Source organism: Oncorhynchus mykiss, chromosome 11, assembly GCF_013265735.2.
Source record: "Oncorhynchus mykiss isolate Arlee chromosome 11, USDA_OmykA_1.1, whole genome shotgun sequence".
NCBI lineage: Eukaryota > Metazoa > Chordata > Actinopteri > Salmoniformes > Salmonidae > Oncorhynchus > Oncorhynchus mykiss.
The window spans coordinates 32975510-32997426 of NC_048575.1; the positions used below are offsets into that span (position 1 = coordinate 32975510).

At 41.1% G+C, this 21917-nt stretch overlaps 1 protein-coding gene across 1 annotated transcript in view; it reads left to right on the forward strand.

The window, feature by feature from the left end:
* LOC110535589 (receptor-type tyrosine-protein phosphatase N2) overlaps positions 1-21917 on the forward strand; it is a 288776-nt gene that overhangs the window by 29742 nt on the left and 237117 nt on the right. Inside the window, exon 2 of the mRNA XM_021620665.2 lies at positions 13506-13556. Within this exon, the coding sequence (XP_021476340.1) occupies positions 13506-13556 (51 nt within the window). The remainder of the gene's footprint in view (positions 1-13505; positions 13557-21917) is intronic.

Sequence of the window (21917 nt, forward strand, 5' to 3'; positions counted from 1 at the left end):
CAATCGTTTGTGCAGACATATTTATTTGCCATTCCTTTTGCCTTATACCTCTCAACCATAAAATGTTTCCATTCCTCATCAGTCCAGAGTGATTTAACTGTTTTTACAGTAATTGTCTTAATGGGTTATTGCTTATTAGTAACTGGAATAAGCAATTTCATAAATGTGTCAAGTACAGCATCTGGTTGCTCCTCATTACATACCACAGACCAACAAATATTATTTACATCAACAAAATAGGAATCACTACAAAACTTGTTGTCTGACCTGTTATACACCATATTAGACCCAGCCTTTGGAACTTTGGTTTTCCTACATATGGCTACTATATTGTGATCACTATATTGTGATGGATTTGGATACTGCTTTAAAGCAAATTTCTGCAACATTAGTAAAGATGTGATCAATACACGTTGAAGATTTTATTCCTGTGCTGTTTGTAACTACCCTGGTAGGTTGACTGGTAACCTGAACCAGGTTGCAGGCCCTGGTTACAATTTGAAGCCAGTCAATATTTAAATTACACAGAAAATGTCTGTTGATCACATACTATACACTATCAAGCATTTCACACATGTTATCCCGATACGGACTGTTAGCACTTCGTGTTCTATAGCAGCTTCCCACAATAATGGGCTTTAGGTTAGGCAGATAAACCTGTAGCCATATTACCTCAACATTATTTAACATCAGATCCTCTATAAGCTTTACAGGAATGTGGTTTTGAATATAAACAGCAACGCCTCCACCATTAGCATTTCTGTATTTTCTGTAGATGTTATAACCATGTGTTGCTACCACTGTATCAAAGGTATTATATAAGTGACGTTCGGAGAATGTCAGAATATGAATTTAATCTGTTTCTAGCAAATTATTGATTTCATGAACTTTGTTTCTTAAGCAACATATGTTAACGTTGGCTATTTTTTTTAGCACTTTGCTGGGGTGTTTGATTGTTTTCATTGCTTTACTGAGAAGTTGAGCAGAAGTAGACATGCTCACGTTATTTATGTTAGTACAGGGTGAGCTGCACACAGTGGACTTCTTACCAGGGCACACCGCCTCAGTGCTAACAGTATACGTCTTGTTCATAGACACATGATTACTGCATACAATAGCTGTAGGATCATCACAGGCATTCAGGGCACTTAGAGGGACATAAAGTAGGTTACTTACATTGTGTCTACCAATGCCCATGGGATAATGTACATTTGCTGAAGCATTATGACAACTTAGCGACAAAATGGTAGGGATTCGTTTAACTGGGCTAGATTCATTGTCTCAAATCAAATCAAAGTTTATTTGTCACGTGCACCGAATACAACAATACCTTACAGTGAAATGCTTACTTACAGGCTCTAACCATATTGCAAAAAAGGTGTGAGGTGAACAATAGGTAAGTAAAGAAATAAAACAACAGTAAAAAGACAGGCTATATACAGTAGCGAGGCTATAAAAGTAGCGAGGTTACATACAGACACTGGTTAATCAGGCTGATTGAGGTAGTATGTACATGTAGATATGGTTAAAGTGACTATGCAGCCTTATAATGTTATGAAAGGATCCAAGAACTAAAAGGCTAAAAGCCTGCTGAAACATTCAATGCCACAATTTAGGGAGGGCACAGGGCTAGATATTATTGGGTGTTTGTTGGTGTCAAGCTGAGACCCAATCAGATCTTTAAAATCCATCATTAGCTGTTCTGAGCTGTCTTTCATAATGTCATTGAATCCCACATGAACTATGATAGACTCAATTTCCTGATGCAATGTTTGGGAGAAGCTGATTGATGTCCTTACTCGTGCTCCTGTATAGCACAACGTTTTTATTCCAGGGACTGAGACATTTCTCACCATTAAACTGCCCTATACAAAGGTCAGAGAAGGGGATGGAGAAATCCACCCAATCCAACCCCTCACACAATTATTGGAACCTTTCAGAAGCCGGATAGCTGAGGCTACTCCTAAATGCTGAGGCTACTCCTAAATGCTGAAGCTACTCCTAAATGCTGAGGCTACTCCTAAATGCTGAGGCTACTCCTAAAGTAAAAAAATTAAACTAGACTGTGTTATCCAAGCAAGTACAAATCCTTGTTGTTGTGTGTGTTCCATGTTTGATATACCCCTATCTGTGATAGTTCTGATCAGTTAGTGCTCCTTTACAAGATAACAAATAGTAATGTGTTGTAATATGGATGTTTAATTTAGATATGAGTTTCTCTCTGAAGATTTTCTCTCCTCAGATACCTGATGATAACCACACGATACATTTAGCATTTTTTGGGTCCTGAGGTAATCAACATTATCTTCCCTGATTGCATTACCCCGAATTACAAGTCCATTTTAATAATCGCTGCCGCCGCCTCTGGGAGGTGAGAAGTGGCGACGGTGGCGTTATCAATTGGACGTCCTGCCCATCTCACATTCACTCAGTACTACTGGACACACACACACACACACACACACACACACACACACACACACACACACACACACACACACACACACACACACACACACAGACACACACGGCGGACAATTCCTTCAATTGAAGGCATTAATTAATATTGAGAGCTGACAAGCCCTCAGAGACAACATGATGAATGAAGTAGTTGGTGGAGTGATTAGGTGGTAAAGTTGAGGGCACTGACAGTAATTGCCAAGCGGTGAGGAACATAATGAAGAGGACATCGCATGGTTTGTTGAGGGTCTTGAAGCACTGACGCATGGTCCGTGTTGCGTTCAAAATGCATAGGCTACATTTCGGACACATCTCAGGGATATTGGTCAGTTTTCACAAATCTTCTCAGTGCTCTTCTAGGATCGGTTTTGCCTTTTTGATCATACTGAAAATGCTTACATACAGGGGGGACTTGATCCTAAGTCAGCGCTCCTACTCTGAGATGCTTCGTGAAGTTGGTTCAGTCTGAAGGGTTTGCAACATTGCGAAGAGTTGAGATGTGGAAGATTGAGTATGGAGTGGCTAAGGGAAGCCTTGGGTGCAATTTTCCAGGCACTTGACAGTTGAGTGACAGTCTTTCCTCAGGCTTTTATATATCTGGACAGCAGTGGAGGCTCCTCAGAGGAGGAAGGGGAGGACCATCCTCCTCAGTGAATTTCATAGCAATAACCATTTGAAAACATTTAAAAAGTTATCCTTTTTAGATAACACTATACTAAATATATTTACTGCAACAAATAATTGATGGAAAACCCACTTTTTGCAATTAAGGTCTACAGTATTCTCAACAGCACTCTGTAGAGTAGCACAATGGACAGCTAGCTTCTGTCCTCCTATGGATACATTGATTTCAATACAAAACCTAGGAGGATCTTGGTTCTCAGCCCCTTCCATAGACTTACACAATAATTATGACAACTTCTGGAAGACATGAACTGACATGTTGTCCACCCAATCAAATTATCTGATAATTAATCTAGTGCTAAAAGCATAAGCTAGCACTGCAGTGCATAACATGTAGTGAGTAGTTGAGTCAAAGAGAGAGAGAAAGACAATAGTTGAACAGTTTTAAACAAGTTAATTTCTTCTAAAATGAAGGAGAAGCTAGAGAGAGAGAGAGATTACCTTTTTTTCATTTTCAGTTTCACTTACTTAGCAAGCAAATGCAGCTAGCTGGTTTGGCCTACTCAAACACCCTGCTCAAACTGAGGATTGCTATGTTAGCTAGCTGGCTATGAGTATTGAACACAACACTGGAACTCTTCTAAGTCAAGGTAAGCTTTTGGTTTGACTATTTTATTGCCACGGGGCCCGCGGGTGTAAGTGCTAAACTGCTTACTGACTGTAGAGTGTAACATTACTGTGTGATTGTAGCAGGTTTACTAACGCCTTATTTCTATTAGCTATGTTGACTATGATGTTACTTTAGCTAATATGGTGACAATGATGTAGGCTGTGTGAAGCGGTTATCATATGGTTTGGCTTGGAAAGTTTTTTTTACCTGGTCACATACAGCTGATGTGTTGTGCATTGGAGTCTACAAGCAAAGGGAAAAGGTGAGTGGAGGAGAGCGCATAGATGTGAGAAGGAATATATTGTGGCTACTATGGAAGTGTATTCATTCAGTTGCCTCCCGAGTGGCGCAGTGGTCTAAGGCACTGCATCGCAGTGCTAGCTGTGCCACTAGAGATTGTGGGTTTGAGTCCAGGCTCTGTCGCAGCCGGCCGTGACCGGGAGACTCATGGGGCGGCACACAATTGGCCCAGCATCGTCCAGGTTAGGGGAGGGTTTGGCTGGCAGGGATGTCCTTGTCCCATGAAGCACTGGCGACTCCAGTGGCAGGCCGGGCGCAGTGCACGCTGACACGGTCGCCAGGTGTACGGTGTTTCCTCCAATACATTGGTGTGGCTGGCTTCCGGGTTAAGTGGGCATTGTGTCAAGAAGCAGGGCAGCTTGGTTGGGTTGTTTTTCGGAGTTTGTATGGGAGTTGCAGCGATGAGACAAGACTGTAACTACCAATTGGATACCACTAAATTGGGAGGGAAAAAAGGGGGTAAAAACAATTATAATAATAAATCAACAACATTTCTTAAACGGAAGAAAACAGAAGGAAACAGGGAAAAACCTACCTTAATTTGTCCAATAGAAACTCTTGTTTGCAACTGTTGGACTAATGATTACACCCTACTGTATATCAGCTAGATGCAGGCAAGAGTGTGCAAGGCGGTGTTGAATGTGTCACTGTCTGTCCATGTGTCAATCTGTCACCTCAAAATTCTCTCGACGTGTGCACCTACGTTGTAAACTTTCATTCATAGGCTAGGTTGTAGCAACCTCATGACGGGTATAGGGAGCATTAGAGTATCATGTAGTATCCTAAACCTATTGCTGTTACATTGAACTGGGTGAGTGGAATAGGAATGACAGTCATCCAAAATGCTGTAATAAAAATAAGGCCATGTATATCAAAAATTAAAAAATCATCCTCCATCTTAAACAACACCGACCGCTACTGCTGAACAGCTGGAGTCATTTGGTGTGAAAGAGAAAAACTGTATGTGTGTGTGTGTTTGTCCCTGAAAGCAGAGCTACAAAATGGCTTTGTGATTATGTCCCTTTGTGGAATGGCACTCCCCTGACTATTAAATAGCTATTAGTGCATTGTGTGACTCTAATCAAATTTGGCCAAGAGAACATTACATTTTTAATGATGTACCTGAAATAAATGTAAAAAAGCTCTCTCTAAATATATATATATAGATATAGATGACTCCCATTCATTTTCTTAACTTAAGGCTAGGCGCAATTCAAATAAATAATCAGAACAATTATGGATATTAAACATGTAGGTACATACAAGTGTCTTATATCAGTTGATGGCTTAAATTCTTGTTAATCTCACTGCACTGTCCGATTTACATTAGCCATTACAGTGATATAATGGCTAAATAATTTTCCACAGGTTTCATAAATTCACAAAAAGCGATTAAATATTCACTTATTTTTTAACATCTTGCTCTGATTTGTCATTCAAAGGGTCCCAGCTATAACATTTAGTGTTAGAAAAATCCTTTGTTATATCCCCAAAGTCTGTTTAGTTGGCGCCATCGATTTGAGTAATCCACTAGTTCAACATGCAGAGAAAGGAATCCACAAATCTACCGCTAAACTTTGTTAAAACAAGTCAAAATGTTTCTATTGACTCTTCAGACACGCTAAAACCTAATCAAACTATAATATTTCATTCGGAAAGAAGTATGCTCAGTAGGAAAACAATATTAGCAGGGGTGTCTTGTCTTCATCGCGTGCACATACACGAATTGCCAATAGTGTGTCCCAGTACTAAAACTCATTATTCTTACTCGTTTTGGAAGAAACAAGCCTGAAACCTTGAACATAGAGTGCTGAAACCCTGTGGAAGCCATAGGAATTGCATACTGGGAGCTAGATTTAATTATTTTCCTATACTTTCCATTGTAAGAGCATTGGCTCTCAAAAACAAAATTGGGTTGTTTTTCTTTGGATTTTCTCCTACCGTATCGGTATAGTCTTATAGTGTTATAGTCTTCTAAATTATTTTAACATTTCTACAAACGTCAGTGTTTTCTCTCTAATGGTACCAATTACAGTGCCTTGCGAAAGTATTCGGCCCCCTTGAACTTTGCGACCTTTTGCCACATTTCAGGCTTCAAACATAAAGATATAAAACTGTATTTTTTTGTGAAGAATCAACAACAAGTGGGACACAATCATGAAGTGGAACGACATTTATTGGATATTTCAAACTTTTTTAACAAATCAAAACTGAAAAATTGGGCGAGCAAAATTATTCAGCCCCCTTAAGTTAATACTTTGTAGCGCCACCTTTTGCTGCGATTACAGCTGTAAGTTGCTTGGGGTATGTCTCTATCAGTTTTGCACATCGAGAGACTGACATTTTTTCCCATTCCTCCTTGCAAAACAGCTCGAGCTCAGTGAGGTTGGATGGAGAGCATTTGTGAACAGCAGTTTTCAGTTCTTTCCACAGATTCTCGATTGGATTCAGGTCTGGACTTTGACTTGGCCATTCTAACACCTGGATATGTTTATTTTTGAACCATTCCATTGTAGATTTTGCTTTATGTTTTGGATCATTGTCTTGTTGGAAGACAAATCTCCGTCCCAGTCTCAGGTCTTTTGCAGACTCCATCAGGTTTTCTTCCAGAATGGTCCTGTATTTGGCTCCATCCATCTTCCCATCAATTTTAACCATCTTCCCTGTCCCTGCAGAAAAAAAGCAGGCCCAAACCATGATGCTGCCACCACCATGTTTGACAGTGGGGATGGTGTGTTCAGCTGTGTTGCTTTTACGCCAAACATAACGTTTTGCATTGTTGGCAAAAGTTAAATTTTGGTTTCATCTGACCAGAGCACCTTCTTCCACATGTTTGGTGTGTCTCCCAGGTGGCTTGTGGCAAACTTTAAACGACACTTTTTATGGATATCTTTAAGAAATGGCTTTCTTCTTGCCACTCTTCCATAAAGGCCAGATTTGTGCAATATACGACTGATTGTTGTCCTATGGACAGAGTCTCCCACCTCAGCTGTAGATCTCTGCAGTTCATCCAGAGTGATCATGGGCCTCTTGGCTGCATCTCTGATCAGTCTTCTCCTTGTATGAGCTGAAAGTTTAGAGGGACGGCCAGGTCTTGGTAGATTTGCAGTGGTCTGATACTCCTTCCATTTCAATATTATCGCTTGCACAGTGCTCCTTGGGATGTTTAAAGCTTGGGAAATATTTTTGTATCCAAATCCGGCTTTAAACTTCTTCACAACAGTATCTCGGACCTGCCTGGTGTGTTCCTTGTTCTTCATGATGCTCTCTGCGCTTTTAACGGACCTCTGAGACTATCACAGTGCAGGTGCATTTATACGGAGACTTGATTACACACAGGTGGATTGTATTTATCATCATTAGTCATTTAGTTCAACATTGGATCATTCAGAGATCCTCACTGAACTTCTGGAGAGAGTTTGCTGCACTGAAAGTAAAGGGGCTGAATAATTTTGCACGCTCAATTTTTCAGTTTTTGATTTGTTAAAAAAGTTTGAAATATCCAATAAATGTCGTTCCACTTCATGATTGTGTCCCACTTGTTGTTGATTCTTCACAAAAAAATACAGTTGTATATGTTTATTTTTGAAGCCTGAAATGTGGCAAAAGGTCGCAAAGTTCAAGGGGGCCGAATACTTTCGCAAGGCACTGTATATGCATATTCTGGCTTCAGGGCCTGAGCAACAGGCAGTTTCCTTTGGGCACGTCAGTCAGGTGGAAATTGAGAAAAAAGGACCCTAGCCTGAAAGTATTCTGTCCAAGGCTTCTCCTCCTACTCAGTCCATTCTGCCATGCACCTGTTTCCTAGGGGGAGATCATTCTGGACAGTGGCTAATGACTGTTAACACTACAGTGTCCTTGATATAGGGTGACATTGCTAAAGTAGGCAAATATTTAGTTGGAAACAACTTTGCCATCATTATCAAGTTGTCAAATTCCTACTGTAGACAGATGACAATGTTGTCCTTAGCTAGAAAAGTTTGTCAAAATTAGCTAACAATGCTAATGTTAGCTAGCAAGATAGCGAGCGAGAGAGATTATTAAAGATCATTCTGATGACGTCTACCATGGCATTGTCCAACATCACATAAGCATAATCCCTGAGCAGACCACAGTTACACACACAGCAAATTGGCAAGTGTTACCTAGTGTTGATTTGTAAGTGTAGTATTTCTAGTGTTGATTCAGGTGTTGAATTTACTCTGTTAATTTTATCAACTCATTGGTGTAAAATACTCCAGTGTTGATGTTAATAACGAGTGTTAAACCAAAACCACTCCCATCATTACCATATTTCCCAGCGTGCTTTTTGAATCGTTTGTTTCAATATCTATGTTGTTGCATGTAAATTGATTAAATACTCAATTTTATGCTACTTAAATATAAACTACATATTTGTTTCTTGGAATTATTGTTCCCGTAACTGAAATGGTTGTTCCAATTTAGATGGTTTAGGCAATCTTGTATCTTAATCTGCCCAACCCGGCAGTCGTTCTGGATGCAGGTTGCAGGTGAATAAAAATATCTAGTGTTTGAAATCCCAATTCTGTCTGAATGCTTTTAAACCAGGAGATTGAGGCCACTGTGAGGGTAAAACTAGGCTCTCAACATGATTTGTATTTTATTTATTTATTTAACCTTTATTTAACTGGGCAAGTCAGTTAACAACAATTTCTTATGTACAATGACAGCCTACCAAAAAGCAAAAGGCCCCCTGCAGGGACAGGGGTTGGGATTTAAAAAAACATATACATAGGACAAAACACACATCACAACAAGAGAGACAACACAACACTACATAAAGAGAGACCTAAGATAACAACATAGCAAGGCAGGTAGCAACACAACATGACAACATGGTAGCAACACAACAAGGTAGCGGCACAACGCATGGTATAAACATTATTTTGCACAGACAACAGCAAAGGGCAAGAAGGTAGAAACAACAATACATCACGCAAAGCAGCCACAACTGTCATTAAGAGTGTCCATGATTGAGTCTTTGTATGAAGAGATTGAGCTGAAACTGTCCAGTTTGAGTGTTTGCTGCAGCTCGTTCCAGTCGCTAGCTGCAGCGAACTGAAAAGACGAGCAACCCAGGGATGTGTGTGCTTTGGGGACCTTTAACAGAATGTGACTGGCAGAAAGGGTGTTGTATGTGGAGGATGAGGGCTGCAGTTGATATCTCAGATAGAGGGGAGTGAGGCCTAAGAGGTTTTTATAAATAAGCATCAACCAGTGGATCTTGCGACAGGATGACTAGTTTACAGAGGAGTGTAGAGTGAAGCGATGTGTCCTATAAGGCGAATTGGTGGCAAATCTGATGGCCCGAATGGTAAAGAACATCTAGCTGCTCGAGAGCCCCCTTACCTGCCGATCTAAATGATGTCTCCGTAATCTAGCATGGGTAGGATGGTCATCTGAATCAGGGTTAGTTTGGCAGATGGGGTGAAAAAGGAACAATTACGATGATATGTTCTGAGAGAAGGACCGTGCACTGTCTAGATACACTCCCAAGTACTTGTATGAGGTGACCTTAAGCTCTAAACCCTCAGAGGTAGTAATCATAACTGTGGGGAGAGGGGCATTCTACTTCCCAAACCACATGACCTTTGATTTGGAGGTGTTCAGAACAAGATTAAGGGTAGAGAAAGCTTGTTGGACACTAAGAAAGCTTTGTTGTAGAGCATTTAGCACAAAATCGAGGAAGATGGCAGCTGAGTATGACACTGTATCATCTGCATATAAATGAATGAGAGAGCTTCTTACTGCCTGAGCTATGTTGTTGATGTAAATTGACAAGAGCATCGGGCCTAGGATTGAGCCTTGGGGTACTCCCTTGGTGACAGGCAGTGGCTGAGACAGCAGATTTTCTGACTTTAAACACTGCACTCTTTGAGAGATGTAGTTAGCAAACCATGCCAAAGACCCCTCAGAGACCCCAAATACTCCTTAGCCAGCCCACAAGAATGGAATGGTCTACCGTATCAAAAGCTTTGGCCAAGTCAACAAAAACAACAGCACAACATTGTTTAGAATCAAGGGCAATGGTGACATCATTAAGGACCTTGAAGGTTGCAGTGACACATCCATAACCTGAGCAGAAACCCGATGGCATACCAGAGAGAATACTGTAGACATCAAGAAAGCCAGTCAGTTTATTATTGACAATTTTTTGCAACACTATTGATAAACAGGGCAAAATAGAAATGGGCCTATAACTTAGGATCAGCTTGATCTCCGCCTTTAAATAAATTACAAACCGTGCCTGCCTTCCAAGCAATGGGAACCTCCCCAGAAAGTAGAGGCAGGTTAAAAAGGTTGGAGACAGGCTTGGTGATAATAGGGAAAGCAACCTTAAAGAAGAAAGGGGCTAAACCATCTGACCCAGATGTTTTTTTGGGGTGAAGTTTCAGGATCTCTTTTAGCACCTCGGACTCTGCAGTGACTCCCTGCAGGGAGAAACTTTGTAGCAGGGAAAAAAGGAAAAAGAGGGAGAAGCATCGGGGATAGTCACATTAGAAGGGGTGGGAGATGTTGGACGGGCAAGAAGGCATGGTTGAGTCATATAGAAATCCTGACTTAATGAAGTGGTGATTAAAGAGCTCAGCCATGTGCTTATTGTCAGTAACAACCACATCATCAACTTTACGGGACATGGGCAGATGTGAGGAGGAGAGTTTATTCTCCAGGTCTTTAACTGTTTTCCAGATCCTCTTGGGGTCTGGAGAACTGCTCCTTAAAGTAACTAACTTTGGCCTTGTGGATAGCCTGAGTGCACTTATTTCTCATTTGCCTGAATGAGAGCCAGTCAGTCTGAGCATGCTTGTGCCAAGCCTTTCGCCAAATGCAATTCTTGAGGTGGAGTAACTCTGCAAGATCACAGTCAAACCAGGGGCTGAACCGGTTTTTAATTCTCATTTTCTTGATGGGGTGTGTTTGTTAACAATGCCACTGAAAATATCAAAAATAAGGTCCAAGCGTGTTCAACAGAGGGGATCTGTTACGCGTGGTGGAGCTGGTGAACCCAAGTGCAGACTCAGACGAGGAGACAGGGATAAGGTAACCAAGGTATTTATTGAAAAGCTGGGGGCGATGGGCTGCAGCCCAGGGGGAGCTTGTGCAGGTAGCAGGGAACCAGGAACTGAGGCTGCGGCTGGGGCAAGGGGATCAGGGGCAGGGTAAGCAGTTCCGGAGCGGAATCCAAGGAAGCAGTGGAGCGGGAGTCCTGGGCAGGGAAGAAGGACTGACGAGACGAGGTACTGGCAACAGGGAGCAGAGTCAGCGGACGGAATGAGCAGCGGCTGCGATCTGGCAGTGTGGAAGTGGCACGGCTGAGTATTTGTAGAGGTCTTGATTATGGAACAGTTTGCAGCTGGTGGGGATCTGCTATGACTCCAGCACACCTGTCTCCACTCACACAATCAGATACACCCACACAGAGAGAGGGAGAGAGCAATGGGGGTCTGGCGGCAGGTTAGGGAGACACAGGATGAGAAGTAGAGGGTGTGGCAGATATAACAGGATCAAGCTGATTGTATACCATTTTACAGAGGCCAGTTTGTGAAGGAGTTCAAGTTTTTTCAGCAAGCATCTATGACAAATCAGGACAGGTCATTTCACTGAGCAGCCATTACGAACACAGGCTGTAAAACAGTGATCACTAAAGTCATTACAGAAAGCACCAGAAAGGTTAACATCAGTATTCAAAACACTCTTCCTTAACCACATCTTAGTAATGACTTACACATCTGGACTGGAGCTGTGTACCCACACTTTCAATTGATTTTAGGTAATAAGCTTCTAGTGTTAACGTGCAGAAAACCCAGGCTTTTATGGTAGCCGAAATCAGTGAAGCAGATATCAGAACACAAGTCAGAATTGGGGCTAGCAACATGACGGGCCAGGGTGTACATGCACATTTCCAGACATCATCAACAGTAATACAATCAAGGCATGGCATAGGACAGGGAGAGCTCTGCAGTGCTGATTTATGACATCTGAATGTACGTCAGATGGCAACAAGATCATATTGTACAGCAATTTCTTCAGGTAACATGAATACAAAGCCAGCGAGAGGTGGTTAGAATGGGATGGGAGGCCAAAAGTCTGTGTAACCAATAGAGAGTCAGAGTCCCGAGTGTGAGAACAAACATAGTCTGTCCCACGGTTGGGTAAAGAAATGTCATAGTCAACAAAACATGCAGGAGTCATGAGGCAAATAGCAAAATGCACAATAAAAAATATTATATATATTTATATATATAACAACTTGGGGCTAGCCATTGTAAGTTCAGAGTCACTCGCCCCAACAGTGCTGAGTGCTGAGTTCTCAGCTGTGTGCTGAGAAGAGCAAAAACTTGAGAGATGGTGTTTTCAGGTCTCTGCTGGTTTGCCATTTGCTGTATAATTTGGGAATAATAATCCTTGGGTGTAGGAAGCATTCCAGGTAATTCCGTACAAAATCAGGTTGTAGTTTTGGAGTTTTGATTTGGAGTGAAGGTTATGTTGTGTAGAGGGTAGCATCCAGTATATGTCCCTGCCAAAAAATCTAAGTTTGTCTAACTCTAAATCTATCTTTTTTTTTTTTTTAAACATGCTGAAAAATTTGGGAGCTCATCTGCTCATGACCTCTCTCTCTCTCTCCCATCCCATGGCCATATGAATTGTGCGTGGAATTTTAAACTAATTTAAATCATGGTCGCTATGATCTTGCTTGAAGGCTACAGGACTGAGAATTTTTTTCGGGATTTGGCAGATCCAACTTCTAGGTGCAAACACTGCCACCTACTGTACAGCCTGCCTGCATTAAATCAGGACTGAAACTGGATGAATGCAACAACCACATCTCTGTCACAAAAAAATAAGAGTCATGGGTGGTTACTTTAGAATTCACTTGAGAGGCAAGGCACTCTGGGAAATAAGCAAACAAGGCTTTACACTAAGCAGTGTGTTAATTTAACACTGAAAAGTGTGGAGCCGTGGCTGGCAGCTGGTGCTCTTGGTACACACTGGCATAGAGCTCATGCTAAAAGCCAATGGCACATGATAGTGCTGTGTGCCTCTGTACTCCTCAAATGTGGTTATGTGAAGAGCCCTGATGTACAATCAGTGTTGCTGTTAATGTTGCCTTTTTTATCGTTTTATCTCACTCCTTGACCCTTATTAACGGGGACATTTAGATTGAATAGAGATGACAGAGATTAGCATAGGGACGGGAAAGGGGATACCTAGTCATTTGCACAACTGAATCTATTCAACCCGAAATGTGTCTTCCGCATTTAACCCAACCCCTCTGAATCAGAGAGGTGCGGGGGGGGGGGGGGGGGGGGGGGGGGGCTGCCTTCATCGACGTCCACATCTTCAGCGTCCGGTGTATTGTCCCTTTGAGTATGATTGTGATGTGTTGTAAATTGTGTTTTTTAAGTTTTAATTTCTCTATCTGTTTCAGGTTGCCTGTTTGAGGATGAGCTCTGTACACCTTACGAGTTCTGCGCTAACGGTAAGCCAACCAGCTTCATAGGATTCACATCTAAAAAGTGACTATCAACCAATTGCCCACCACCCTCATTATACAGTAGCCCTTCAGTGATGGTATCAAATCGATTGACTCACACACACTATTCTAAAACACTCAAATGGCACCCTATTCCCTTTATATTGCACTAATTTTGACCAGGGCCCACATGGCAAAAAAACAGGTTTTTAGAAATGTTTTCAAATCTATAAATTAAACAACAACTGAACTATCACATAAGTATTCAGATCCTTTACTCAGTACTTTGTTGAAGCACCCTTGGCAGCGATTACAGCCTCGAGTCTTCTTGGGTATGATGCTACAAGCTTGGCACACCGGTATTTGGGAAGTTCTCTCATTCATCTCTGTAGATCCTCTAAAGCTCTGTCAGGTTGGATGGGGAGCGTCGCTGCACCGCTTTTTTCAGGTCTCTCCAGAAATGTTAGATCGGGTTCAAGTCCAGGCTCTGGCTGGGCCACTCAAGGACATTCAGAGATTTGTACCGAAGCCACTCCTGCGTTGTCTTGGCTGTGTGCTTAGGGTCGTTGTCCTGTTGAAAGGTAAACCTTCACCCTAGTCTGAGCAGGATTTCATCAACAATCTCTTTATCCTTTGCTCCGTTCATCTTTCCCTCAATCCTGACTAGTCTCCAAGTCATTGCTGCTGAAAAACACCCCACAGCATGATGCTGCCACCACCATGCTTCACCGTAGGGATGGTGCCAGGTTTCCTCCAGACATGACACCTGGCATTCAGGCCAAAGAGTTCAATGTTGGCTTCATCAGACCAGAGAATCTTGTTTCTCATGGCCTGAGAGGCCTTTAGGTGCCTTTGGCACCTGATTCCACATGTGTTATTCATAGTTCTGATGTCTTCACTATTATTCTACAATGTAGAAAAAAGTAAAAACAAAGAAAAACCCTTGAATGAATAGGTGTTCTAAAACTTTTGACTAGTATCTCTGTCAGCCAAGTTTTCTTTTGTGAGGGTGGAGACTTCACAAACCGCCGGAACTGTTCATTTTTTGCAAGTATAGACCCAGAAGTTAATCACACAGCTGACTAAACTACACAAGCTTCTACTTCTGGGTTAACAAAGATGACAACACATCACATCTTGAGTCAGGGGGGAAATGTGGAGGCTTTGTTAATTTGGCCTTTGGGAAGAATTGTGTACAGTTGCATAGGTCAGGGGTACTCAAAGTGGCAGGGGTCCGTGGAGGTACTGCAAGGGGTCCGTGGCCAGATCTCAAAATATAAAAATGAAGAAAAATAACATGTATATTTTTGTACATCTCGGAGTAGGAGTGCTGGTCCAGGATCAGCTTCACTCTGTCCATCTAGGCTTATTCATTGTGATCTACATTCAAAAGGCAAAACTGATCTTAAATCAGCACTTCTACTCTGAGACGCTTGATACATACAGTATGGTCCGTGTTGTTCTGTCATATGCTTTTAACAGACCCCAAGTCTAAACGAGACATCACATCTATTTGATTTTTCTATACACCAGGAAACATAATGACTAAACATTTGGGTTTAAATGTTATTTCCAACTGAGCTTATTATAAAATCAATGCAGCAAATGAGGTGAGGCTTGCAAAGGAACGCTTACATTGGAGCTCCATCTTTTCACACTGATTCTATATTCCAAACTCCTAACATAAAATCTGAAGAAAATCTTAAGAAAAATATTAAAAAAAAAGAGTTATTTTGATCCTGGAATTTCTCTCTCTATACATTACGCTCTGGCCTCACAGCGTGTAGACAGAATTGAGATTATGTCTCTACCCTCATTTCCCTATTAACCCAATTTAGCAGGAGGGAACTGTGTGAGAGGAGGCACAGTGCTGAAATGAAAAATAGGGTTTGCGTTTAATAACCCTGACTGGTGTGCTTTACATAGTCTAATAAAAGGGAAATTGCTGACACCTCTCGAGCAGAATACCCAGAGGCTCTTTGGATACAGAGTGAGGCCTTTCTTGCTTTACGTTGAAGATGAGACCGAGTGTGCTGAGCTACTGTCATTTAACTAATGGATAAGAAAGCAGAAGAGGATTCTTGAACGTATCCAAGAAGTATTTTGCCTGATAAAAAGTGGTATTCTTCCATTTCAGCTGCAGGGAAATTGACTATCAGTTTTTAAATGCCAATCAATTATTGGAGACCCGTCCAAAGTGGGATTACAGTATATGAGGTGAAGAGGGCACAGCGCAATCAGATTGTTATTTCCTTTCCCCACCTAATATAGCCTCATATCCTCAGTCAATGAAATAGTGCTGTGAAAAAAAATAGGTTTACATGGTGGAAATGTGTGCATCTCTAACGATTCAGAGAGCAATGCTAAGGGGTGTTATTGAGTAGCAGCTTTAATGTGGGCACCCGTATTCATATCTAAGATTATGCTCTGACACTCTACAGACCCATTCACTCATAATGAATGACACTGTGAGAAGAGTGTGTGGTTGTAGAACTAGCTCTGCCACTTAGTCTCTGCTTGCGGTCCCTGAAGAACTTACCTGGTTTATTGGTTCAACCGTACTCTGTTTCTCATTCGGCCTGGCTGCTGGCATGGCGGTCATTGACACAGGAGGGAGATTTCTAGAGGGAAGTCATTTCACACCCTCACCAGGAAATGGCCCCTTTTCTGTGGCAGAGGATTTTTGGCGAAACTCTTAGCGTCTCCATTAACTCACGGTAACAAATTGCAGTTCATTTACAGCATAAGAATTATGGCACAATGTGGGAAAATGTTGTGGGTGCGGGGTAAGAATCTCTGGTTCATATATATTTTTTTGAGGTGTGCCTTGTAAGAGGCTATATTTGTTGCACCCATTAGTGAGAATGCTGTACCCCACAGAATACAGTACTATACCGTATTTTTAAAATCTAAAAACATAATTCTACATTAGCTTACTTTCTACTGTGCAACCAGTAATTTACAGTAATTCATTGCAACCCTACAAACTCCAGTACTGTATTTTGGTAATCTAAAAACCCTTTCCTGTAAATCAACAGTAATTTACAGTAATTAATTACAACCCCACAGACTCCCGTACTGCATTTTGGTACTCTAAAAACCCTTTCCTGTAAAATCATCAGTAATTCACTGGCTACTGTGCTGCCAGTAATTTACTGTAATTCAGTATGTTAGGGTTCGTTCCTTTCGTCCTTGTCAATCATTGGCTCAATGGTGAAATTAGCATTATGACAATATCTTTAATTAAATCATTCAAAAACCTTTATTAATGCAATTGCAGACAGAAGTTGACCATCGGGAACATAGCACGCATGTTTCCGAGTAAGTTCTGCATCAAACAAAAAGTCTCAAGTTGTTTTGTTACACCCTCAGTCTAGCCTGGTGATGTCACTACCTATGTCATTACCTTTTTACTCCTGAGACCAAAACCCTCCCTACCAAGCTATATAAACAATGGCTTTTAGTGTTATCTAAAACTTAGCAGTAAACGTCCACTCCCCAAAGTTGATTTATTGTGGAATGTTTGACTAGTCTTATCTCCTACACTCCCCTGCAGAGCTCCTTCTTCACAGTCACACATTTCTCAGATGGACCTCTTTATAATGAGGCAGAGAGAGAGAATTAGAAAACAACTGTGGAACAATATTAAAACCTCATAATGTATAGATATTGTTAATCTGTAGTCTAGGACCCTATAAATGTAAAGAGGGAGTTTTATAACCCCTCCCCTTCTATTAATACAACATAAGTATAATCAATTATTCTAATACTTCAAACATTTCGGTACAACCATTATCATGACCCCTAGGTGAACCCGACAAGTACCACGCCACAGAATAAAAGTACCGTACTGTATTTTTGGAGCGGCAAAAACTTTTAACACTAATGGGTGCAGGATATTATTTTTTTCTGGCTCATTAAAATATTTTGAGGAGTGCCTTGAGGCGTGCCTTGAGGAGTGCCTTGCACCCATTATTAAGAGTGCTGTACTAATTGAACTGCTATGTGGTAGAAGTGCCCTAACAATTTAATGTGTGTAGACACATTGCTGATATTGCAATTACAGTAGCATTAACTTCCTAACAGTATAGTACGCTAACTTTACAGTATTGTACTGAATCGTTGCTATGATATTACAGCAACTTACAGGAAGTTGGTGACAAGTTACGGTGACTATTACAGTAATTCCAGAGATGGGAAGGATACATCAAAAAGTATCTTGTTACAAATGCAAAATGTCTTGAAGACCAATGTATCCTTAATTACAACAACATTCAAAATTAAATTAAATTCAAGATACTTTGCTCCCAGGTGTCTGTTTCTGGTGAGCACTTTTTAAAGAAGACCATCTTCATCCTTTAAACCAGAAACTTGTGTGAGAAGCATAAACTGCATTGGTTAAGGACTTGATTCCCCCCCCCCCCCCCCCCCCATCTAGATCCTTGTGTAGTCTGTTAAGAGCTTCCTACTTCATATAGACCTCACTTCACCTCCCTTTTTCTGTTCCATTCTTTTATTTATTAAAAAAATATATATATTTCACTTTATTTAACCAGGTAGGCCAGTTGAGAACAAGTTCTCATTTACAATTGCGACCTGGCCAAGATAAAGCAAAGCAGTTCGACACAAACAACAACACAGAGTTACACATGGAGTAAAACAAACATACAGTCAATAATACAGTAGAAATAAGTCTATATACGATGTGAGCAAATTAGGTGAGATAAGGGAGGTAAAGGCAAAAAAAGGCCATGGTGGCAAAGTAAATACAATATAGCAAGTAAAACACTGGAATGGCAGATTTGCAGTGGAAGAATGTAGAAATAAAAAGTAGAAATAAAAATAATGGGGTGCAAAGGAGCAAAATAAATAAATAAATGTAATTAAATAAATACAGTTGGGAAAGAGAGAGTTGTTTGGGCTAAATTATAGATGGGCTATGTACAGGTGCAGTAATCTGTGAGCTGCTCTGACAGTTGGTGCTTAAAGCTAGTGAGGGAGATAAGTGTTTCCAGTTTCAGAGATTTTTGTAGTTCGTTCCAGTCATTGGCAGCAGAGAATTGGAAGGAGAGGCGGCCAAAGAAAGAATTGGAAAGAATCTAATCAACCGATATTACTAACAATGTCACTTAACATAGACCTACTGTGTCATACTGTGTAGCCCATAGCTTGTAGCCCATAGTAAATCAACGTGGGTTACCATGTTCATTCAGATTGAAATAGTCTGCAAATGGCAAATGGCACCCTATTTCCGATTTGGCTCTGGTCAAAACTCGTGCACTATGCAGGGAATATGGTGCAATTTGGGATGTATTGGCCTTGTGTAAAAGAAGTGCATTATTTGGGAATATGGTGCCATTTGGGATGCTGCCAGGGACATTTCCAATGGTATTGTCTCCAGAGCCTGTTTCTCTCAACTTCAGATTGGCAGGTCTCCTCCTGAAATGCTTGCTGTCCTTGAATGCCTGTCAGCTTTAGTGATGCGTTGTGTTATCCTTAAGCATTGGTGCTCACAGATAAATGACTTTACTGGTGGTAGGATTCTGGCTGTCTGTCACAATGGGGAAGGATAGAAGGTCGGGATTGAGAATTATTTGCCTGGGGCAAAGAAAGCCTCTTATATCTGCCAATCAACATTATACTGATTTATTTTCCAAGGCCTCACACACAAAACAACTCTATGTGTCTATTTGGGACATATTGATGTGTCCCAAATGGCACCTTTTTCCTTAAATAGTGCATTACTTTTGGTCAATTTATGGTTACTTTCTGTGCTCTAGTCATGTAATGTGTGCATGCATGGGGACACACAGATATTTTTTTGTTTTGTCAGCTGAATACTCCTGTAGCCTTGGCAAAGCAATATTGGAAAAGTGTGCTCTGTTGTCCATCAGCGTTTTAGCTCAGACCCCAATGATTTGTTCAGATATCGTTTTGGCCCTCTTTTGGCATGTTACCTACTTGTCATACACATATTTAATTATAGGACTCTCAATATTTGATAACTCTGCAGTTTTGCGTGTTGTCTTTTGTTTGTTCAACTCTCCATGTGGCCCGCAAAAAAACATGTACTGCTCGTTCAAGCGTGAAATTAAAACACAGTTTGAAATACATAAAAAAAAGTCAGTGTTGTGTCTTTTTGGCTAGCAAAATGCAAAAGTGAAGGTATAACACTGTGTACAGATCCCTATGCGTTGTACAATACCTCTAGTTTCCCTGTATTTAGGCGGGAAACAACTGTGAAGAAGCTGTACTCTATTGCGTGTTTGAGTCTGTTATTAATTAACTTTTACCGCAGTGGGTTAAATCAGGGTCACACAGTGTTTCTTAGTAGTCTTAAACAAATCTACTTTGAAACAAAAGTATACACCTCACACAGGGTTAAAACCTGTACCATGTCAGATATAGAGTTGAAATGTATTCAATTTTGAGTTTGCATCCCAACATTACACTTTATATACAGTGGGGCAAAAAAGTATTTAGTCAACCACCAATTGTGCAAGTTCTCCCACTTAAAAAGATGAGAGGCCTGTAATTTTCATCATAGGTACACTTCAACTATGACTGACAAAATGAGAAAAAAAATCCTGAAAATCACATTGTAGGATTTTTAATGAATTTATTTGCAAATTATGGTGGAAAATAAGTATTTGGTCAATAACAAAAGTTTATCTCAATACTTTGTTATATACCCTTTGTTGGCAATGACAGAGGTCACACGTTTTCTGTAAGTCTTCACAAGGTTTTCACACACTGTAGCTGGTATTTTGGCCCATTCCTCCATGCAGATCTCCTCTAGAGCAGTGATGTTTTGGGGCTGTTGCTGGGCAACACGGACTTTCAACTCCCTCCAAAGATTTTCTATGGGGTTGAGATCTGGAGACTGGCTAGGCCACTCCAGGACCTTGAAATGCTTCTTACGAAGCCACTCCTTCGTTGCCCGGGCAGTGTGTTTGGGATCATTGTCATGCTGAAAGACCCAGCCACGTTTCATCTTCAATGCCCTTGCTGATGGAAGGAGGTTTTCACTCAAAATCTCACGATACATGGCCCCATTCCTTCTTTCCTTTCCACAGATCAGTCGTCCTGGTCCCTTTGCAGAAAAACAGCCCCAAAGCATGATGTTTCCACCCCCATGCTTCACAGTAGGTATGGTGTTCTTTGGATGCAACTCAGCATTCTTTGTCCTCCAAACACGACGAGTTGAGTTTTTACCAAAAAGTTATATTTTGGTTTCATCTGACCATATGACATTCTCCCAATCTTCTTCTGGATCATCCAAATGCTCTCTAGCAAACTTCAGACGGTCCTGGACATGTACTGGCTTAAGCAGGGGGACACGTCTGGCACTGCAGGATTTGAGTCCCTGGCGGCGTAGTGTGTTACTGATGGTAGGCTTTGTTACTTTGGTCCCAGCTCTCTGCAGGTCATTCACTAGGTCCCCCCCGTGTGGTTCTGGGATTTTTGCTCACCGTTCTTGTGATCATTTTGACCCCACGGGGTGAGATCTTGCGTGGAGCCCCAGATCGAGGGAGATTATCAGTGGTCTTGTATGTCTTCCATTTCCTAATCATTGCTCCCACAGTTGATTTCCTCAAACCAAGCTGCTTACCTATTGCAGATTCAGTCTTCTCAGCCTGGTGCAGTTCTACAATTCTGTTTCTGGTGTCTTTTGACAGCTCTTTGGTCTTGGCCATAGTGGAGTTTGTAGTGTGACTGTTTGAGGTTGTGGACAGGTGTCTTTTATAATGATAACAAGTTAAAACAGGTGCCATTAATACAGGTAACGAGTGGAGGACAGAGGAGCCTCTTAAAGAAGAAGTTACAGGTCTGTGAGAGCCAGAAATCTTGTTTGTAGGTGACCAAATACTTATTTTCCACCATAATTTGCAAATAAATTCATTTTTTTCTCATTTTGTCTGTCATAGTTGAAGTGTACCTATAATGAAAATTACAGGCTTCTCTCATCTTTTTAAGGAGAACTTGCACAATTGGTGGCTGACTAAATACTTTTTTGCCCCACTGTACATCACAGAGGACTGAAATATAACAAAACCGTATGACATAGAAATACCAGATTGTTTGGTGGGCTTTTTAAAATAATGTTTAATTAATGATTAAATTATGAAAAACATTAATAAATTCCCACCCATGAGGCTCTGCCCCACCTGCCCTGAGTGACGGGTCGCCATGACGGGTCGCCACTGCTCCAAGGAGAGAACAAGGCACCTACATCCAAGGTAAAAACCCTTGATTCCAACATGGATTCTCTACTCAGGGAAAACAGAGTGATTAGGTACTAGACATACAAAGCCTAAGCATGCCTGAAAATCAATTATTTTCTGCGATTCCTGAGGACACATCCAA